The sequence below is a fragment of the Pleurodeles waltl genome, chromosome 11 (assembly GCF_031143425.1).
Source record: "Pleurodeles waltl isolate 20211129_DDA chromosome 11, aPleWal1.hap1.20221129, whole genome shotgun sequence".
Lineage (NCBI taxonomy): Eukaryota > Metazoa > Chordata > Amphibia > Caudata > Salamandridae > Pleurodeles > Pleurodeles waltl.
The window spans coordinates 361435768-361456598 of record NC_090450.1 but is presented as its reverse complement, the minus strand read 5'-3'; the positions used below and the strand labels follow the sequence as shown (position 1 = coordinate 361456598).

Sequence of the window (20831 nt, the reverse complement as noted above, 5' to 3'; positions counted from 1 at the left end):
AAAATTTTGCTCAGTGAAGTCGTAGAATGATGGAGCAGTGTAGTGCACTACTAGTGCCGCTGCTACGCAAAAAAAAGTGATGCAGCAGCACCGTAAGGAGCTTGTAAATGAGGCCCAAAGTTTGCTTGTGAATGCTTGTTTTTGTTTTATTTCAAAATTTAGGGCCTCCTTTACAAGCCCCTTTTTCCAACGCAGCTTCATTTTTTTTCTGATGCAGCAGCGGCGCTATTAGTGAACTACATTGCTCCATATTTACAGACTGACGCATTGGGCCCAATGCGTCAGTTTGTAAAGCCCTGCACCACATTAAACCTGCGCCAGGTATAATGTATGCAATGTAGGCGTTCCCACAGAAAAAGCCACATAGAACTGACACAGTAAAATGTACAACTTTTCGCTGTGTCACTATGACTTCACTGCATCAAATTTTACCACTCGCTCGGACCAGGCATAAAATTGACACAGGGTATTTTCCAATGGGACTCTGCTGGAGCTGTGTCAGTTTAATGATGCATCTCCAGGAATGCGTCACTTTAGCGCCAGGATCAAGGTCTACAGAGGTCATCTTAGTGTCCATGGGTGGGTCGGACATTGCAGCCATAGCCACCTCACCTCCGAGCATGGAGAGGTATGGGCAGAGGCCTACAATCAATGGGACTGAGGTGGAGGCTCTGAGAGATACAGGAGCCAGTGTGACCATAGTTACAGAAAAAACTGGTTTCTCCAGAGCAGGTCTTACCTGGTGTATTCCACCAGGTGGCTTCAGCAGACAGTAGAACCAAGCTCCATCACATGGTAATGGTGAGCTTAGAATGTGGAGGTGTGATTGGCCCTAAAAAGTTAGTTGTAGCTCCTGCCCTCCCAGTAGAGTGGCTGCTGGGAAATGATCTGGAACCATCTGAATGGTCAGAGCTGAAAATAAGGGTCTATACACAGATGTTAGACCTCCCTGAATGGGTGTATGCTGTGACCAGGTCAAAGGCAGCACAACAGGAAAGTGCTGGGCACTTGGACCTTGGAACAATAGGCCAAGCCTCCAAGAACAAGAGAAAGGGCCCAGGGTCCGGCTGGCCAGCCCCATAAAGCAAAGAGGTGCAGGAAGAATCCAATCCTGAGGAGGAGGATCTGTCCTCTGAGTGGAAGACCCCTCCCATGCAAGCTCTGCCTGACTTGGCAGAATTGCAAGGGGCAGGTGAGTCCACAATAGAAGAGTTGTGCCAGGGGCAAAGAGAATGCCCCACTCTTGAGTGCCTGAGGCAGATTGCCTCCAGGCAAGAACAAGGGGATGTCAGTGGGTCCCACAAATTTTATTGAGGGGATGGTGTTGTCTATAATTAGGCAAGGGGACCCAAACCAGGGGCAACCAGAAGAGTGGTGCCCCTCCCCCCAAGAAGTACAGGGATTTCCTCATCATTTTAAGCCATGATATTCTCTTAGCAGGACATTAGGAGCAGACTAAGACCTGGAACATGCTGGTCAATCATTCCTATTAGCCCCATATGTCAGAGAAAGTGAGGAGCTTTGCAGCTCCTGTGTCAACTGTCAGGCCAATGGCAAGGCAGGGGGCGAGTTGAAGGCGCGTTTAATACCACTGCCAGTGGTTGGGACTCCCTTTGAGAGCGTAAGGATTGAAATTGGTAGTCCCTTAGACTCACTAACTGCCTCAGGTAACAGATACATATGGGTGGTAATGGGCCATGCCACCAGATATCCAGAGGCAACACCCCTCAGGACAGTCACTGCTCCACAGTGGCTAGGGCCCTGCTTTATGTGTTCATCATAGTAGGTTTTCCCAAGGAGGTGGTCTCAGATAGGGGCACAGACTTCATGTCTGCCTATCTGAAGGTGATGTGGGATGAATGTGGTGTTACTTACAAGTTCACCACCCCATATCATCCCCAGACCAATGGTCTAGTGGAGAGATGTAACAGGACCCTGAAGAGCATGATCATGGGTTTGTCTGACAAACTGAGGAGGAGATGGGATGTCCTCCTCTCATGCCTGCTGTTTACATACAGCGAGGTACCCAAAAAGGAAATGGATTCAGCACCTTTGAGTTACTGTTTGGCCACCCTGTAAGAGGCCCATTGTGTTGGGTGAAAGAGTCATGGGAGAAGCCTCTCAAAGAGAGTGCTAGGCCTGCGGTCACGTATGTCTGAGTACATGAAGAAGACAAGCAGCAACGTGGAGGCCAGACAAGAGCTCATGAAGCCCTGGCATGACCAGGAGGCTACCATGACTGAGCATCACCCAGGTCATTTGGTGTGGGTTTTGGAACCTTTAGCTCCTAGGGCCCTCCAGGCCAAGTGGACTGGGTCCTACCTCATTCTGGAGAAAAAGGATGAGATTACCTACCTGGTGGACCTTGGCACCCCCAAGAGTCTGCATAGGATCCTGCATTTAAACAGACTGAAACACTACCAAGACAGGGCAGACATTACCATGCTGATGGTCACAGATGAGAGAAAGGAGGAGGAGAGTGAACTTCTGCCAGACCTCCTCTGCACCAATGCCCAAGATGGGTCAGTGGGGGGGAGTAGTACTCACTCATGAGTTTGACAGCATATCAGCAGAAAGACTGAAGACAAGTGTTGGAGAAGTTTGCCAGGCTTTTCTCCCTGACCCCTGGACTGGCCAATTGGTGTGTGTGTCCAGGATATTGACACTGGTGACAGCTTACCTGACAAAAATAAGTTGTACAGGTTGTCAGACCAAGTCTGAGCCAACATCAAAGCTGAGATGTTGGAGTTGAAGCTAATTGAGCCCTCTCATAGTCCATGGGCCAGTCCATTGATGCTGGTACTCAAACCTAATCCTCAAGGTGGGAAGAAAGAGCTAAGAATCTGTGTAGACTACAGAGATTTAAATGCAGGTAACTAAGACTGATGTTCACCCAATACCTATAACTAATGAGCTCATTGATAGGTTGGGGGTTGCTAAGTTCCTGAGCACATTTGATTTGATCTCAGGATACTGGCAGACTGCCTTAAGTCCAGGAGCTAAGGAGAGGTTAGCATTTTCCACCCAGAGGGCCACTTTCAAATTAAGGTGATGCACTTTGGTTTGAAAAATGCCCTGCCACCTTCCACAAGTTGTTAAACATTGAACAGAGTCTTGTCTGGGTTGGAGTCTTTCAGTCCAGTTTATCTGGAGGATATAGCTGTATTCAGTTCCACCTGGGAGGATCACCTGGTCCACCTGAAGGAAGTGCTTCAGGCCCTGCTCCAGACAGGCCTGACTATCAAGGCAAGCAAATGCCAGATAGGGCAGAGTTCAGTGGTGTACTTAGACCATCTTGTAGGTGGGGTCCATGTACAGCCTCTCCAGACCAAAATCCAGACCATCGTGTTTTGGGAGGCTCCTAAAACTCAGACTCAGGTCAGGGCCTTTCCTTGCCTGACTGGTTATTACAGGAGGTTTATTCGGAATTATGGGACCTTTGTGGCACCTCTGACAAAACTCACCTCAAAGAAGCAGCCCAAAAAGGAAATTTGGCACCAGAGTGTCCGAAAGCTTTTGACACTCTGAAGAAGGCTACGTATTCAGCACCAGTACTACTGGCCCCTGACTACTACAAGGAGTTTATAGTGCAACCAGATGCTTCAGAGACAGAGATTGGGGCAGTGTTAGCACAAGTCAATGGAGAGGGCCAAGATCAGCCAGTTGCCTTCATCAGCTGGGGACTACCCCCCCCCAGAGAGCAAAGATGGAGTGCCATTTAGGGAGAGGCCTTTGCTGAGGTCTGGTCCCTGGAGAAGCTGAGGCCATACCTGTTTGGCACTCACTTCCATGTTCAAACCAACCACAGACCTCTCAGATGGCTCATGCAGATAAGGGGGAGGGCCCAAAACTGTTAAAGGGGTCCGTTTCCCTACAGGGGATGGACTTTACAGTGGAGCACAGACCTGGGACTGCCCATGCCAATACAGATGGCATTTCAAGGTTTTTCCGTGGAAAGGCAATCCAATAACATCGACTCAAAATCGGCTTGCTGTGGAAGGTCATCCGACGTCAGAGAGAAAAAGCTCCCAAAATGTTTCTAAGTCCAAATGTAAAAAGTTGACCAAGGATTCCCACGCAGCATATCCGAAGAGGGCTCCAGGGAGTTCGGCTTCAATTTCGAATGGAAATTTCCATCACAAAAAATCCTCGAAATCCAAACATAGCATCCTTGACCGAGGCCTCCTGCGACACATATCCGAAAGGGGCTCCAGGGAGGTCAGATTTGACTTGTGACTTTGTCCTGTTGAAGAAAATCATCAAGAAAAAGACTAAGGGCCTGATTACAACCTTAGTGGATGGGATACTCTATCACAAAGGTGACAGAAATCCTGCCTGCCGTTTTACAAGTTCCTTAGGATGTAAAGGAACTTGTAAAATGGTGGACGGGATATCCGTCACGTTTGTGACTGAGTAACCTAATTGCCAAGGTTGTAATCAGGCCCTAAGTCCGAAGGTAAAACTTTGAGGCCTCTTGCGCACTGTAGCCGAGCAGGGCTCCATCGCGGTTGGCATCAAATTTTGACCTTGCCCTGGACGAATGCGACCAAATGTCCAGATTGGCGCTTTTAGTTTCTATGCTCTAAAAACATTTAATCATTAAAAATTCATATCTCCGGTTCCCTTTATTGGAATTTTTGTTGTTTTAGTGTTATTTTAAAGATAATAATATGATTTATTTCTATAAATTGGAGTTGGATTTTTATTGTGTTTTTGTGTTACTTAGTTACTGTTTTGTGATTTTTAAATGCTTTACACACCTGACTCCTAAATTAAGCCTAACTGCTCATTGCCAAGCTACCAAGGGTTGAGCTGGGATTAATTTATTGAGTCCTGACCGGACCTAGTGGGGGTTGGTGACCTATTGCTAAATGAAGGTACTTGCCCTTATCAATAATCCACTTTCCAACAACTGCCTTGTGGCACTCCACTATATGGGTGATGTTTACTACCATATACCAACTTGATTCTGGACTTTGGCCTGATACACATCTCCCAGCCCAGACAATAATATGAAGCCTGGATATGAAGCTTACAACCAAATTATTTTGTATGTCTCCAGGTCAAAGCTCGAACCACTCACTTCAGTGCACTGCAGCCCTTTTAAGGCCACCACTTAAGTGATGGAACTGCAAAAAATTAAATAGCCTGCCTTGCAAGACCCACTGGATTCTAGGGCAACTCAGCTCATCTATGGTCTTTGCTTTGTCAACACCAGGATGTAGCGGCCGTCTTTGTGGATGGCATTAGTTTTGGAATCCAGTGTGATTTTCCAGCCTGGCCCTGTTAAACAAACAGCTCTCTAGCGTATGCAGGATTACTCCCCTAAAGAAAACACCTGGCTGTCTTCTGTGTGCTACGCTTTTATTGCTAGGAGTGCAAGCGTAATGGCATGTCTCAAGGGTAACCCTTTTGGTACACTCACAGTTTTTGAGTGATGTTTATTATCACAGATTAGTTCATGGACTATGGTGGTTTGAGGGGCAGCCAACCATGGAGGTGTTCTCTTGGGCTGTTTAGGTAGGTGGCAGAGTCCAGTAGACTGTTTGAGCATTAATTGAACACGTCAGGGGGTTAAGGTCGGAGGGCAGTGGTGGAAGGGCCCCTTGAGTAAAAAGGTGACAGTATCTGTAGCTCGAGGCAAGATGTATATGATGGGCTCCGCCCCCACCCTTCCCTTGATTTAGAAGATGGGAAAGCACTTTGGGTGGGAACTATGCCACACCAATATGTGCAAAATATTGGGGTATTGTGTTGGGTCATTGCTTGATTGTCGCTGATGGGCTGGTGCACGTTTGGGAGGGTTCACAGGATATTTTACTGTCAAAGTGAGGTTCATTGCATTTTGAGGTAAGCAAATCAGTTTGGAGTTGGGTGGACAGTGGGTTGGGAAAGATTACATTTAATTAGAGGGGTTGTTGAGGTGACGTGCAGTTGAGCTGGGTATGTTGTTGCTTGGTCATTTAGTTGCGGGGGTAAATGAGGGTGAAGGTTACACTGATGTATAGTGAAGCATTCACTTAACATGTACAGCTATGTGCCAAATGTTGATTGATGTAATGCACACCTTCCTCATTGAAGGAGTCTTTTTCACACACAATGTAATAGTTGGTGTAGTTTTCAGATTGTGCTGTCGGCCCAAAGACTTCATGCATCTCTGGCAGTAGAGGTGCCAGGGTCAGCTGGACAGGATTGTTTATTGCTGGACTAACTTGTATATCACAGTCAGCCTCTTTAGTAAAGCTATGCACTCTATCACCACCGAGGCCACAACATGCATGCTGGGGCTATAAAAAACTGAAACGGCACATACACCGAACCCCACTGGATTTTGAGGTGAACATGTCATCTAAAATGCTCAACATCTCAAATGAGTGGCAAGATGGTAGTCTTTCATAAGAGAATTCCCCCCAGAATTCAGTGAAATTCACCAGCTGGCATCTTACTGTTATGGTCTCAGATATAACAAGCATTTGCAATGCAATAGGTCTCGCATTTGCTCGAGTTAGAGCTGCTGGCGTTGTAAATGCATAACTGGACTTTTCTTGCCACATAAATTGGTCAACCTTGCCACATAATTTGTTCCTCTGCTACATAATTCCAGTGGCCTTGCATATAACTAAATCACATCCATTGACCTTCTTCCTTTATCTGCAGCAAAAATTAAAATATTGCCATCATTTATGATATTGTTTTTATATTTTGACTGTAATGCTCAGAACAGCCCCTAGAGGGCACTGTTTTAAAAATAACATTTGTACGGAACATGGTCATGTAACCATACAGGCAGCCCCTAGAGAGCATAACCACGTGAAAACAGAATGTAATGCAGTGTAACCATATATGTGACTGCTAGAAGGAGTTATCGGAAGCTGGAGGCAATATCAATCCAGATTCCATTATCCGTTATCCCCGTCAGGTTAATGCTGCATGCTCCACCATATGGCCTGGGTGGACGTTCAACAGAGCGCAACCTAAAATGTGGTACAATCAGTGCTTCCAGAGATGCACAGACAAATGAGAACGGCATTGGTGACATTCCTCAGTGGATATTCAAAGCAAAAACAGGAAATGTTGCTTGAACAAGATAGACATGGAATTAAAAACAATCTGTCATTTCCTTAGTAAGTGCCCTGATATTAATTCTGCACGAGAGCAGATACTCAAGGTCTTGATGGCCATAACACTGAAAATGAAACGGTCAGTATATTGTGAAGTGCAGTGGACAGTTTATTATTATTTCCATGTTTGTTTCTCACTCCTTCCGTCTCTGCATTGCTCGTGAAAAGGTAACAAGCTTTATTTATAATAAAAGAAAGTAAACAAAGCGTCTTGAAGTGCAGGTCACCGACAAGTTAAGGGTTCCCAGAAACCTCTGCTGCCTGGCACGTCTCATCAGAAACCAGCTGAGGCAAGGCGCAAGTAGAGCAGAGACAACAATAAAATGCTGAGAAAACATACTATGGGCCCAAACGCAGCATCAATTTCTGTTGATTATTACATTCTATGATGATGAATGAGGCTGCTGATGTTCTCTGATATGTAATTAGTCATTAGATGAAGTTAACAGATCAAGTATGAAAAAGGACTGAGATTAAGAAATATCAAACAAGACCGCTCAATGTAACTGGAGAAGGTGGTATTCCTTGGGAGTGTTTAGATTACAGCAGCACCTCTGTTGCACTAATAAAGATCTACGGTTGAGAGGTCATATGGTGTCTTACAATCACTTGGCTAATGTCATCAGGACAGTGGGGATTTATTACCAGAGTCCATAACAGCAGCAAACTCCCCAAAGAACCGTGCAACCTTCGGTGTGTGCACATAAAAAGGATAAGTGGTGACAGGTGCACCACAGTCTATTCACTGAAACTTGGAAATACATGTCCCTAAAATAGAAACAAAAAGGGAGAGAAAATATATTTTGCTCTAATTGGTTTGATGATACGACGAGCATATCGTGTTCGCAAATGCATTCTTCAAGAACCCATCCAGCACTTGCTTTAGGCACATGAAAAACAAACGCCTGGAGAAGGTGGGAAATGCGTGTTCGAGATCCCCCACTACAAGCAAATCTTGAGGCCCCTGGGGAGGGCTGCTAGCTGGCTGTGTGGCGAGAGGTCACATTACAGGAGCCAGAGACACAAAGGACTGTCCCAGAATTCAAGCCCATACCACAAAGAGGGAGGGAGAGGGGTTGGCAAAGGTGCAGGCACAGGGGCTGCTTGCTTCGGAGTTATGGACAGCACAGCATGTTGCCTTTGTGCAATTTCAAAGGGGATGGCAGGGTGATGCAGCGCAAGAATACTCGTAACAACAGCGATGTGGCGTAACCTACAGAGCTGCCGACTTTAAGACCGGGGAACCGGGTTTGAGTGTGGCATCGTCTCTATAAAAAAAAAAAATGCTGATCTAAAAATAAACTCATAACAATTAAATAAACAATGGCAATCAAAAGGCAGATAGGTAGTGTGGGTGTGTGGAAGTCAACAAAGGAAGCGCAATAAAATTGAATCAAGTGCCTGTCATGTAGCGACACAAAAGCATTAACAATGGTGCGTAGGCTCCCAGGGTGAGGCCACGAATAAACATAACAATCCTAAACGTGAAGTTGAGGCAAAAGAAACAACATATGGTCACACAGCACGAAGCGGTAAGGCCAAAGAAAACAATCATTTGGAATGCAATAGTCTTGTGTTTGCTCGAGTTAGAGCTCTTAGCATTGTAAATTACTGACTGGACTTTTCTTGCCACACAGACTTAAAATAACAAGAGGAAGAGAGCGAGCTGGCCCTGGAAAAGCCCCCCACTGCTGTTGGTTTATGTTCACAGAGGGAGATGGTGGGGAGGAGGGGCGGATTATACGCCCACAGTGTAAGACAAACACACCAATATTGAAAGAAAAAGTGCCCTTCAGAAGAGATAAACAGGACATAGCATAATTATACAGTAGTTTGTGGTGCTCCCAAAGAGAAAAAGGCAGAACAAAGAGGCAGAACAAAGAGGCAGAACTGACCACTGGGAAACACAGATTTTTGATTGATAGTGGAACCAACAAATAAAATCACTGGAACCCAAAGTATAAGTAGACTTAAAAAGTATACAACACGTCGAACGTTACGCTCGACCTAAAAAGGAAAACACCGTCACTCAAGAAGACTCACTGAAAACAATGTATGGCTCTATGTGTGCTGATCCAAAATTTGATAACACTAATACAAAAGCAATTGGCTGTAGGGGTCTGACACACTGCCGCTCTATAAATTCGGATATAAAACGTGAATGACACGACTGGGAGCAATGGCTGAGGAAGGATAACTCATAACCTATTAATTTAAAAGCAGCAGCAAACAGCTAAAGCTGTCTCTGGGCAGAACTGAAAATATGACGGAATAAGCAGCAATCTGGAAGTATATTTACAATCAGATTCTACTTATAGTCAACATGATTTTCTGTTCCCTTAACAGGCCACCACTGGCTCACACCGACCAAATTATATAGTCTTTAAACAAGGAGTTTCAGGAAGGAAAATTTAATTAAATTCAATTTTGTTTTTAACAATTTCAGCTTAGCAAGCATTGTACAGAAATGGAACAAAAGACAGCGCAAAAAAAATCCGGAGTGGACACTGGGAAAATGATTTTGCTTAACATCTGAGGAACAAGTGATAAATCGGGCCAAAGGGACGTTTGAAAACATTGCAGCTCAGAGGGACAGACACATAGTTGTCTAAAGGAGACTATAAAAAGGGCATAATGATTCCTATTAAACATAACAGGAAAATTATAACTAACACAGGTCAACTGTAGTCTGTGTGAACATTGTAAAAAGCAGGGTAGGATATGCAAAAAGACTAGGGTAATTTCCAACCAAAGGGGTTGAATAACTGTGCAACTCAATAAGGGTAGGACTTTGCATTTCGACGGGCATGATTATTGTGAGACGCTGGCCTGGCTTGTAATGAGTACCAGAGGTAATCACACCTTATACCAGGTCCAGTGATCCACCTTATTGAAATGTAGGCAGTGTCTAGCAGCTTAGGCTGTCTAGAGGTAGCTGTAGCAGAGCAGCCAAGGATGAACTAGGAGACATGCAAAGTTATTGCAATACCACTATAGTCACACAGTACTTATACACAAGAAAGAGAAAGACTCAGTTTTACAAAAAATAAAGGTACTTTATTTTAGTGGGACAAGGCCAAAAATATCTTAGAGGAAATACTCCTACTGGTGGTAAGTATTATACACTATATATACACTAGTAACCAAAATCATGTACGTACACAGTCAGAAAATAGTACAAATGGTGAAAAACAATAGATTCCAATAGGCCCAGAGACAACACAAACCATATACTAAAATAGTGGAATGCGAATGTCGGTTTCCCCACCTAGGCAAGTGTAGTGTGTAGAGTGGTGCTGGGAGCATAAGAAAACACCAAACATAAGTAAAATACCCCACCCCAGAGCCCAGGAAAACAGGAGTAAAGTACAGCACGTTTCCTTCGAACACACTAGAAGCTGTGATAAAGGATTTTGCAAAGACCAAGCAAGACTGCAAGAAACCAATGATGGATTCCTGGACCTGAAGACCTGTGGAGATAGGAGACCAAGTCCAGAAGTCGATAAAGAGTCCAGGAAGAACAGAAGCCCCTGCCAACCTGGATGAAGGTGCAAAAGTGGATTCTCCAGTTAGAAGAAAATTACAGAAATGCACCAAAGAAGACAGGTGTGGGTCCCTGCTTGGTGTAAGAGATGTCCCACGTCGAGTCGTTGGATGCAGGCTGTTTTTATCACTGGATTCTGCCAACAAGCCTTGGTTCATGCAAGTATGCGGAGGGACCTGCGGGTCTCAACTCAGATTGAGGAAACAGAGGGGGCTCTCAGCACTTCAGAGAGTTCTCAGAAGACCAGGGACCACCCAGGAAGTCCCAGAACATGGGAAGAAAGGAGTTGCAAAGTGCGGTCATTGCAGCACTACACAAAGGGATCCCACGCCTCCGGAGAACAACTCAGGGGGCTGAGTGCCGCAGGATAGAGTGCTGGGGACCAGGGCTACACTGTGCACAAAGAACTTTTGAAAGAAGTGCACAGAAGCCCAAAGAGCTGCAAAAGACATGATGCACATGGGGTACTGTCTGACCTGGGGAGGTAAGCTCTTACCGCCACCAAATTTGGACAGCTGGACGTTTGGAGAGTTAGGATCACTTTGGTCCACCACCTGTGTTCCAGAGGTCAGGCTCATCGACAGGAGAGGAGTCCCAGAGTACGGGTCATCGTTGCAGAGAGGTGCCTGCTGAAGCAGGAAAGTGACTCCATCACTCCACAGGTGATTACTTCAGTTCTTCAAGTACGGAATGAAGACAGGCAGTCCTCAGAGCGTGCACATCCTGGAAAGTGTTGCAGTTGCTGGCTGGAGCTGAAGTTGCAGGGTCACAGTAGCCTTTTTGGATAATTTGTTGCAGTTACAGTGGTTCCTGGAGCAGTCTGCAGCTGATCCGATGGTCAGAAGCTGAAGCAGAAGACGCAGGTCCTGGTGGAGTCTTGCAAACCAAATCTGAGAAAACACCCACAGGAGAGACCCTAAATAGCCCTGAGAGGGGGATTGGCTACCCACCCAGATATGCACCTATCAGGAGGGGTCTTGTATGTCACCTGCTGGCACTGGCCACTCAGATGCTCCCAGAGGGTCCCCACACCCTGATGGCTAATGCCAGGGACACTCTGGAGGAGCTCTGGGCACCACCCCTGGGGTGGTGATGGACAGGGGCGTGGTCACTCCCATTTCCTTTGTTCAGTTTCACACCAGAGCAGGGACTGGAGGTTCCTGAACCGGTGTAGACTGGATTATGCAAGGAGGGCACCGTTTGTGATCTACCCCTCCCATGCCCTTACCACCTATTTCCAATGGGAGAGGGTGTAACAACCCTTTCCTGAAGGAAATACTTTGTTCTGCCTTCCTGGGATTGAGCTGCTCAATCCCCAGGAGGACAGAAACCTGTCTGTGAGGTGGCAGCAGCTGGTGCTGCAGTTGAAACCTCAGAGAGCTGGTTTGGCAGTACTGGGGGTCCATGGTGGAGCCCCTAGGGTGCATGGAATTGGCCCTCTAATACCAGATTTGGATTGGGGGTTCAATTTCACAATCTTGGATACCTCACATGGCCATATTTGGAGTTACCATTGTGAAAATACATATATGTATTGACATATATGTAGTGCACACTTATAATGGTGTCCTTACACTCACGAAGTCCAGGAAATTGGCCCTGGACAACTCGGGGGCACCTTTGCTGGTGCAAGGGTGCCCTCACACACAGAAACTTTGCACCTAGCCTTCAGGAACAGAAGGTTAGACATAAATGTGACTTATAAGTTACCTGGTGCAGTACGAAAAGGGGTGTGAAATAGTGTGTGCACTATTTCACTCAGGATGCAGTGGCAGTCCAGAAGAAAGGTTTGTATGAGCTCCTTATGGGTGGCGAAAGAAATGCTGCAGCCCATAAGGATCTCCTGGAACCCCAGTGCCATGGGTACCTAGGTCCCATATACTAGGGACTTATAAGGGAGGTCCAGTGTGCCAATCTGGATTGGAATATGGAGTCACTAGACTACAGTGACAAATGTGGTAACCCGAGAACAAGCATGAACACTGCAGTTCTGGTTAGCAGAACTTCAGTGACACAGTAAAGCATACTGACAACACAGCAACACATACTGACATATAGGCCACAAACTATGAGGACTGGGGGTCCTGACTAGCATGATCCCAGTAAGACAGTAAAAACATACTGACAAACAGGCCAGAAACGGGGGTAAGCATGCTAGAAAAAAGCCACCTTCCTACAATTATGATCAGAATTACCCAGAATCTTTAGGATAGGCAAGATATAAAAAATAAGTCAGCAGAAGGGTGGTTGAATGATTTTGAACATTTTCGTTAAAAGATGACAGTGAATCTTTTAACAAGAAATTACAAACAATCTATTTAGAAAGTTAACCAACATGAGCTTCATTCATTTTATTTGTATTTTGATAGGCTCACCTTCTCCGTTGTCACGTCTGTTTCTTTATCATGATGTTTCTGCGTGAAGATGATGTTGAACACAGCATGTGAACGGCTGCTGGTTTCGTTCATGTTGGTGGCAGCTACCGTCCTATGAATACAATAGCAATATAGAAATCAGTGAACACTCTCATATCAAGGAACAAGAGGACATTTAAGAAGATTTATTGTTAAACCGTTAAAGATGCAAGAAGGCAGTTATGATCCCTGCTCCCACGAAACAAACCGATTACAATACTACAGCATAGGGCATCTACTACTAACATTCTGAGTGCTACTTAAGACTCATATAATACTGTTAGTGCTTCACCAGCTCCATTTGCGCAGTTTCCCTATCTAGGGACTGTCTGCAGTTTCTTTCCTTTCTTAAATTCTCCCGGGTGAGTATGTTTTTCGAGGTTTCATATGCTCCCATTGATTTTTATCTGGTGGAAATGTGGCACATGCTTTTCAAGGGAAGTAGTTGTCTCAACAACTCAGGAATGGGAACAGCCACCAAAACAATGCTTTACTAGTATCGTTTGTGCCTGCAATGACGACTAAACACAACTCATTTCCTGCAGTTGAAATGATTCCCTTTAGTGTAATCATTCTTGGATCGGACCCACATGCTCCCTAAAAATGAACAATATTTTTAGGTCTTCTGCCTTACCTCTCAGAGCTCCCAACAACTCTCAGATTACAGGGATAAGAATGAAATAAAGCCAAGGCTAATCAACACCCCGTGCTATGAAACTGTCTCTTCGCTAACTAAAGCTCAAACCATGCTGCAATTTCTGTTTCTTTGATGTCTTTGAATTTGTTGAGCAGAAATGTTTTAGTATTTTTAGGAGGCTGGCCTGGTTTGTAGTGGGTAACTAAGGTACTTACACCTTATACCAGGTCCAGTTATCCCTTATTGGTGAAATATAGGCAGTGTCTAGAAGCCAGGCTCTCTAGGGGGTAGCTGTAGCTGAGCAGCCAAGACTTATCGAGGAGACATGTAAAGCTCATGCAATACCACTGTAGTCACACAATACTCACACATATGAAAGAAAATACTCAGTGTTACACAAATAAAGATACTTTATTTTGGTAACACAATTGCCAAAAATACCATAGAGACTCCCTTAGGAGTTAAGTAACACACAAATTATATACACTTGTATACAGAAATAGCAATAAAAATAGTTTTAAAAAACAGTGTAATTAGTGAAAAATCACAATACTTACATAGGGGCCCAGGAGGAACACAAACCATATATTAAGAAAATGGGATGCCAAAGTTGGTTTCCCACCTAGGCAAGTGTAGAGTGTAGAGGGGCACTGGGAGTATTGGAAAACACCAAAGGTAAGTAATAGAACACATCCCAGAGCCCAGGAAAGCAGGAGTAAATCAAAGTAACTTTCCTTTAACACACAACAGCACGAGAAAGAAGGTTATGCAAGAACCAGAAGAGACTGCAAGACACCAATAATGGATTCATGGACCTGAAGACCAGTGGAAGAAGGGAACCAAGTCCAAGAAGCACAGAAGAGTCCAGGGATAACAGGAGCCCCTGGTAACCCAGATGAAGGTGCAAAAGAAGAAACACCAGTGAAGAACAACAGTCAGTACTGCACCCAAGAAGATGGATGCATGTTTCTGGTTGGTGCAGATGACGTCCCACGCCTGATGGATGATTGCAGTCTGGTTTGTGCAGCTGATTTCCGCCAACAAGCCTTGACACACAAAGCTCGCCAGGTCTCTCACCACATGGCGTTTGCCTTTATCTGTGAAAAGGAGCCAGAAGGGAAACCCCTAGCAATAGGGCACATTTTCCTTTTGGAGTGGAGGAATGATTTCGCAGAAGAACTTTTGTTTTGCCAGTATTTGGGCCAAAATGTTTCAGAAGAGTGAGACTGTGTCTCTTTGGAACATAAAGGGTTCTTGTGGGTGGGCAGCAGTTAAGGTTTTCTCTCTCGCTCAGAAATAGTGGACCCAAGTAAGTACATCTGGGGCTAAGTTTCGCTGCTGCTGGTATGTATGTGAGTGTGTTTTTGCCTGTCTCACTGGGATGCTGCTGGTCAGGACCCCAATGCTTCTTCACTTCCTGAGGCCTCTGTGCACTCTTTGCAAAATTCCTTTGTGCACAGCCTGGCGCAGGACTGCAGCACTCCATGCTGCGACGCTCAACTCGCTGAGTTGTTCTCTGGCAGCATGGGACCTTCTTTTGTTGTGCTGCATCAACTATGTTTTGCACCTCCTTTGTCCCCGGATCCTGTGACTCCTGGGGGTGCTGGCTGGCATCCTGAGGGCTCTCTAAAGAACTAAAGATCTCAGAGCCCCCTCTTCCTCCTCTCACAGAGTTGAGGCCCCCAGGTCCCTCCTGGGTCCATCCAGCGCCATTTTTACGCAAAATGCACTTTTGTCGTAGCCAAGGCTTGTTGGTGACTTCCAACATGAAATCTCATCTACAACAATTTTCACGCCGTGGGACATCTTTTGCATCATGCAGGAACCCTCTGGCATCTTCCTAGGGTGCATTCCTGCAGTCTTCAACTAACCAGGGACTCTTCTTTTGCACCCTTTTCTGGGTTGGCAGGGTCTCCAGTCCTTCCTGGAACATCTTTTGACTTCTGGACTTGGACCCCTTCCTTTGCAGGTCTTCAGGTCCAGGAATCCAGCAGTTCTTTGCAAACTTGGTTGGCTGCTGCAAAATCCCAATCATGAGGTATAGTGTGTCCTACAGAAACTTGCAGCACTTTAGTCCTGCTTTTCTGGGCTCCGGGGTGAGGTAATTTACTTACCTTTACTGTATTCTTACTCTCCCAGCGATTCTGCACACATTACACTTGTCTAGGGGAGAATTCGTGATTCGCATTCCAGTTTCTTAGTATATGGTTTGTGTTGCCCCTAGACCCATTTTCTCCCTTTGCATTCTATAGCATTTCCTATTGTTTGCATTGTTCTATGACTATTTACTTGTGTAATTTTGGTGTCTAGTGTGTATATTGTGTATAATACTTACCTCCAGAAGGAGTATTGTCTCTAAGATTTATTTATGTCACCCAAGTAAATGCCTTTATTTTTGGGAACACTGAGTATTGTCTTTACTTGTGTATAAGCACTCTGTAACTATAAGCGGTATTGCAGGAGTTTTGCATGTCTCCTAGTTCAGCCTAAGCTGCTGTGCTATAGCTACCTCTATCAGCCTAAGCTGCTAGAACACTACTACATTTCAAATAATGAGGGATAAGTGGACCTGGTGTAAGGTGTAAGTACCCAAGGTACCCACTACAAACCAGGCCAGCCTCCTATAGTGTAGAGGATGATTGTGGTTGGACAGGGCTCTGTTGAAGTCTTGTTGGAGAGATGTGATATACTTATGAAACTCCACTAATACTATTTGGATATACTCTTTGGTTGCTAGTTCCTGGTTGGATGAGCCCCCATTTATCTTAGATGTCAAGATATGGGGACCCCCTCCTTGGGGCTGTGGCATGTGTGATTTCTGGAGCAGTTCTTTTTGAAGAATGCTTGGGAAGCTTTTGTCTTGATGGCAGCCTTGGTAAGTGCCACAAGGGAACTAAATGTTGATCTGAAGTGGGTTTCTATTGGGAAGTCCCATCAACTGAGAGGCAAGGAAGACGTTGCTGTAGGAGGTAGCTTTCCATACCCTCCCACCTATTCAAGGCCTGAATTGAGCTCAGCCTCTGCTTTGCCTTGTATCTTGGAAGGAGCCACTTACCTTCTGAGTTCTATCCTAGTGAAGGCTACAACTCTCCACCTCCATCCACATAAGGGCCTCTATGGAAGAAAAGCTCAAATGCTGGAAGAAGTTCATACCAGGCAGCTCAGCTTGTTCCAACTCACAGTTGTAGGAAAGTACCATCTTTCTTGGCATCTTACCCCCAAATTCTGCCTGATTGTCAGTGTATTTTGACTGTGTCACTGGGATCCTGCTAGTCAGGACCCCAGTGCTTATGGTTTGTGGCATGCTTGTCAGTGTGTTTCACTGTTTTCTAAATTGTCACTAGAGTACTGCTAATCAGAACTCCAGTGCTCATGCTCTCTCTGTTTTAAAATGTATCCCTACATACTGGTAACTCAATATTCTCTCTAAATTGGCATACTGGACCCCTCTTATAGGTCCTTTTGACTTCTGGACTTGGATCCCTTCCTTTGCAGGTCTTCAGGTCCAGGAATCCAGCAGTTCTTTGCAGACTTGGTTGGCTGCTGCAAAATCCCAATCACGAGGTATAGTGTGTCCTACAGAAACTTGCAGCACTTTAGTCCTGCTTTTCTGGGCTCCGGGGTGGGGTATTTTACTTACCTTTACTGTATTCTTACTCTCCCAGTGATTCTGCACACATTACACTTGTCTAGGGGAGAATTCGTGATTCGCATTCCAGTTTCTTAGTATATGGTTTGTGTTGCCCCTAGACCCATTTTCTCCCTTTGCATTCTATAGCATTTCCTATTGTTTGCATTGTTCTATGACTATTTACTTGTGTAATTTTGGTGTCTAGTGTGTATATTGTGTATAATACTTACCTCCAGAAGGAGTATTGTCTCTAAGATTTATTTATGTCACCCAAGTAAATGCCTTTATTTTTGGGAACACTGAGTATTGTCTTTACTTGTGTATAAGCACTCTGTAACTATAAGCGGTATTGCAGGAGTTTTGCATGTCTCCTAGTTCAGGCTAAGCTGCTGTGCTATAGCTACCTCTATCAGCCTAAGCTGCTAGAACACTACTACATTTCAAATAATAAGGGATAAGTGGACCTGGTGTAAAGTGTAAGTACCCAAGGTACCCACTACAAACCAGGCCAGCCTCCTATAGTGTAGAGGATGATTGTGGTTGGACAGGGCTCTGTTGAAGTCTTGTTGGAGAGATGTGATATACTTATGAAACTCCACTAATACTATTTGGATATACTCTTTGGTTGCTAGTTCCTGGGTGGATGAGCCCCCATTTATCTTAGATGTCAAGATATGGGGACCCCCTCCTTGGGGCTGTGGCATGTGTGATTTCTGGGGCAGTTCTTTTTGAAGAATGCTTGGGAAGCTTTTGTCTTAATGGCAGCCTTGGTAAGTGCCACAAGGGAACTAAATGTTGATCTGAAGGGGGTTTCTATTGGGAAGCCCTATCAACTGAGAGGCAAGGAAGACGTTGCTGTAGGAGGTAGCTTCCCATACCCTCCCACCTATTCAAGGCGTGAATTGAGCTCAGCCTCTGCTTTGCCTTGTATCTTGGAAGGAGCCACTTACCTTCTGAGTTCTATCCTAGTGAAGGCTACAACTCTCCACCTCCATCCACATAAGGGCCTCTATGGAAGAAAAGCTCAAATGCTGGAAGAAGTTCATACCAGGCAGCTCAGCTTGTTCCAACTCACAGTTGTAGGAAAGTACCATCTTTCTTGGCATCTTACCCCCAAATTCTGCCTGATTGTCAGTGTATTTTGACTGTGTCACTAGGATCCTGCTAGTCAGGACCCCAGTGCTTATGGTTTGTGGCCTGCTTGTCAGTGTGTTTCACTGTTTTCTAAATTGTCACTAGAGTTCTGCTAATCAGAACTCCAGTGCTCATGCTCTCTCTGTTTTAAAATGTTTCCCTACATACTGGTAACTCAATATTCTCTCTAAATTGGCATACTGGACCCCTCTTATAGGTCCCTAGTGAATGGTACCCAGGGCATTGAGGTTCCAAGGGGTCCATATGGGCTGCAGCTTTTTTTGCCACCCATAGAGAGCCCATACAAGCACTTCTTCAGGACTGCCGTGGCAGCCTGTGTAAAATAATGCAATCACTATTTCACAGCTGTTTTTTCTGCACCAGGTCACTTATAAGTCACCTATATGTCTAACCTTCAGATCCTGAAGGCTAATGCACAGTACCTGTGTGAGAGGGCACCCCGGCACTAGCAGAGGTGCCCCCACGTCGTCCAGGCCCATTTTCCCAGACTTCATGAGTGGGGGGACACCATTCTAAGTGTGCACTACATGTAGGTCAATACATATATGTAGCTTCACAAAGGTAACTGCGAATATGGCCATGTAAGGTGTCTAACAACTGGGAATTATACCCCATACTGATTCTAGTATTGGGGAGCCAATTCCATGCACCCTGCTGGCTCCACTATGGAGCCTCCGGTACTGCCATACAAGCTGTCTGAGGTATCCACTGCAGCCCCAGCAGCTGCTGCATCCTCAGACAGGCTTCTGCCCTCCTGGGGCTTGGGCAGCCCAATCCCAGGCTGACAGAACAAAGCATTTCCTTTGGGACAGGGGTGTTACACCCTCTCCCTTTGGAAATAGGTGTTAAAGGCATCGGAGGGGTTTCCTCCCAGAGCCTCTGAAAGTACTTTGAAGGGCACAGATGGTGCCCTCCTTGCATAATCCTGTCTACACCGGTTCAGGGACCCCCAGCTCCTGCTCTGGCGTGAAACTGGACAAAGGAAAGGTGAGTGACCACTCCCCTGTCCATCACTACCCCAAGGGTGGTGTCTAGAGCTCTTCCAGAGTATCCCTGGGGTTTGCCATCTTGGATTCCAAGGTGGTGGGACACTCTGGGAGTAGCTGAGTGGCCAGTGCCAGCAGGTGATGTCAGAGGCCCCTCATGGTAGGTCCATACCTGGTTAGGTGATCAATCCCCATCTGAGGGCTATTTAGGGTCTCTCTTGTGGATGTTTTGTCAAATTCAATTTACAAGACCCAAGCAGGACTCCCCTGCATCCTTTGCTTCACCTTCTACCATCTGATCAACCGCAGAACTGGTCCAGGAACTCTACAACTTGCAACAAAGTATCCAAGGAAACTACTGCAAATTTGTAACTCCCGCTCCTGCCAGTAACTGCAACAGTTTCCAGGTTGTGCATCCTCAGAGGACTGCCTGTCTTCAACCTGCACCATAAGAAATAAAGGAATCTCCCATGGAGTGACAGAGTCACTTCCCTGCTTCAGCAGGCACCTTTCTGCAGCAAAGACTGGTACAATGGGTCCCCTCTCCTGATGATGAGCATAGATCCTGGAACACAGGTGGTGTACTAAAGTGACCGTGACTGTCAAAAGGTCCAGCTGTCCAAATTTGGTGGAGGTAAGAGCTTGCCTCCCCATGCCAGACAGTACCCCTGTGCACCTCTCCTAGGGCTTTTGTGTGTTTTTCCAAGAATTTCTTTGTGCACAGCCTAGCCCATGTCCCCTGCACTCTATCCTGTGATGCTCAGCTCCCTGAGTTGTTCTCTAACAGCATGGGATCCCTTTGGGTAGTGCTGCGATGACCACCATTTGCAACTCATTTGTCCCGTGTTTTGGGACTCCTGTGGGTGCTGCCTGGTCTTCGGAGGGCTCTCTGAAGTGCTGAGAGGCCCCTCTGTCTCATCATCCTGAGTTGAAACCTCTAGTTCCCTCCTGGGCCCAGGCAGTGCCTTTTCCTGCCAAACGCATTTCTTGTGTGAGCCAAGGCTTGTTGGCGGAATACAGTGACGAAAACCAGACTGCATTCATCTACTCGACAAGGGACATCTCCTGCACCAAGAAGGACCCTGCAGTTGTCTTTTTTGGTGCATTTCTGACTTTTTCTTCCAGCTGGAGGTTTCACTTTTGCACCTTCATCCCGGTTAGGTTAGCAGGGGCTCCTGTTCTCCCTGGGCTCTTCAGCGGTTCGTGGACTTGGTCTCCTCTCTTCACAGGTCCTCAGGTCCAGGAATCTATCATTGGTGTCTTGAAATCTTGCTTGTTTTTTACATTATTGTTTATCACAACTTCAATTTCTTTTTAGGAAACTTGCTGTACTTTACCCCTAC

At 45.7% G+C, this 20831-nt stretch overlaps 1 protein-coding gene across 3 annotated transcripts in view; it reads right to left on the bottom strand.

The window, feature by feature from the left end:
• Positions 1 to 20831, bottom strand: part of KIF1A (kinesin family member 1A) — a 3950406-nt gene that overhangs the window by 3346939 nt on the left and 582636 nt on the right. For all 3 annotated transcript variants that reach the window (XM_069213666.1, XM_069213667.1, XM_069213668.1), the window contains exon 8: positions 13041 to 13152. In XM_069213666.1, the coding sequence (XP_069069767.1) occupies positions 13041 to 13152 (112 nt within the window). The remainder of the gene's footprint in view (positions 1 to 13040; positions 13153 to 20831) is intronic.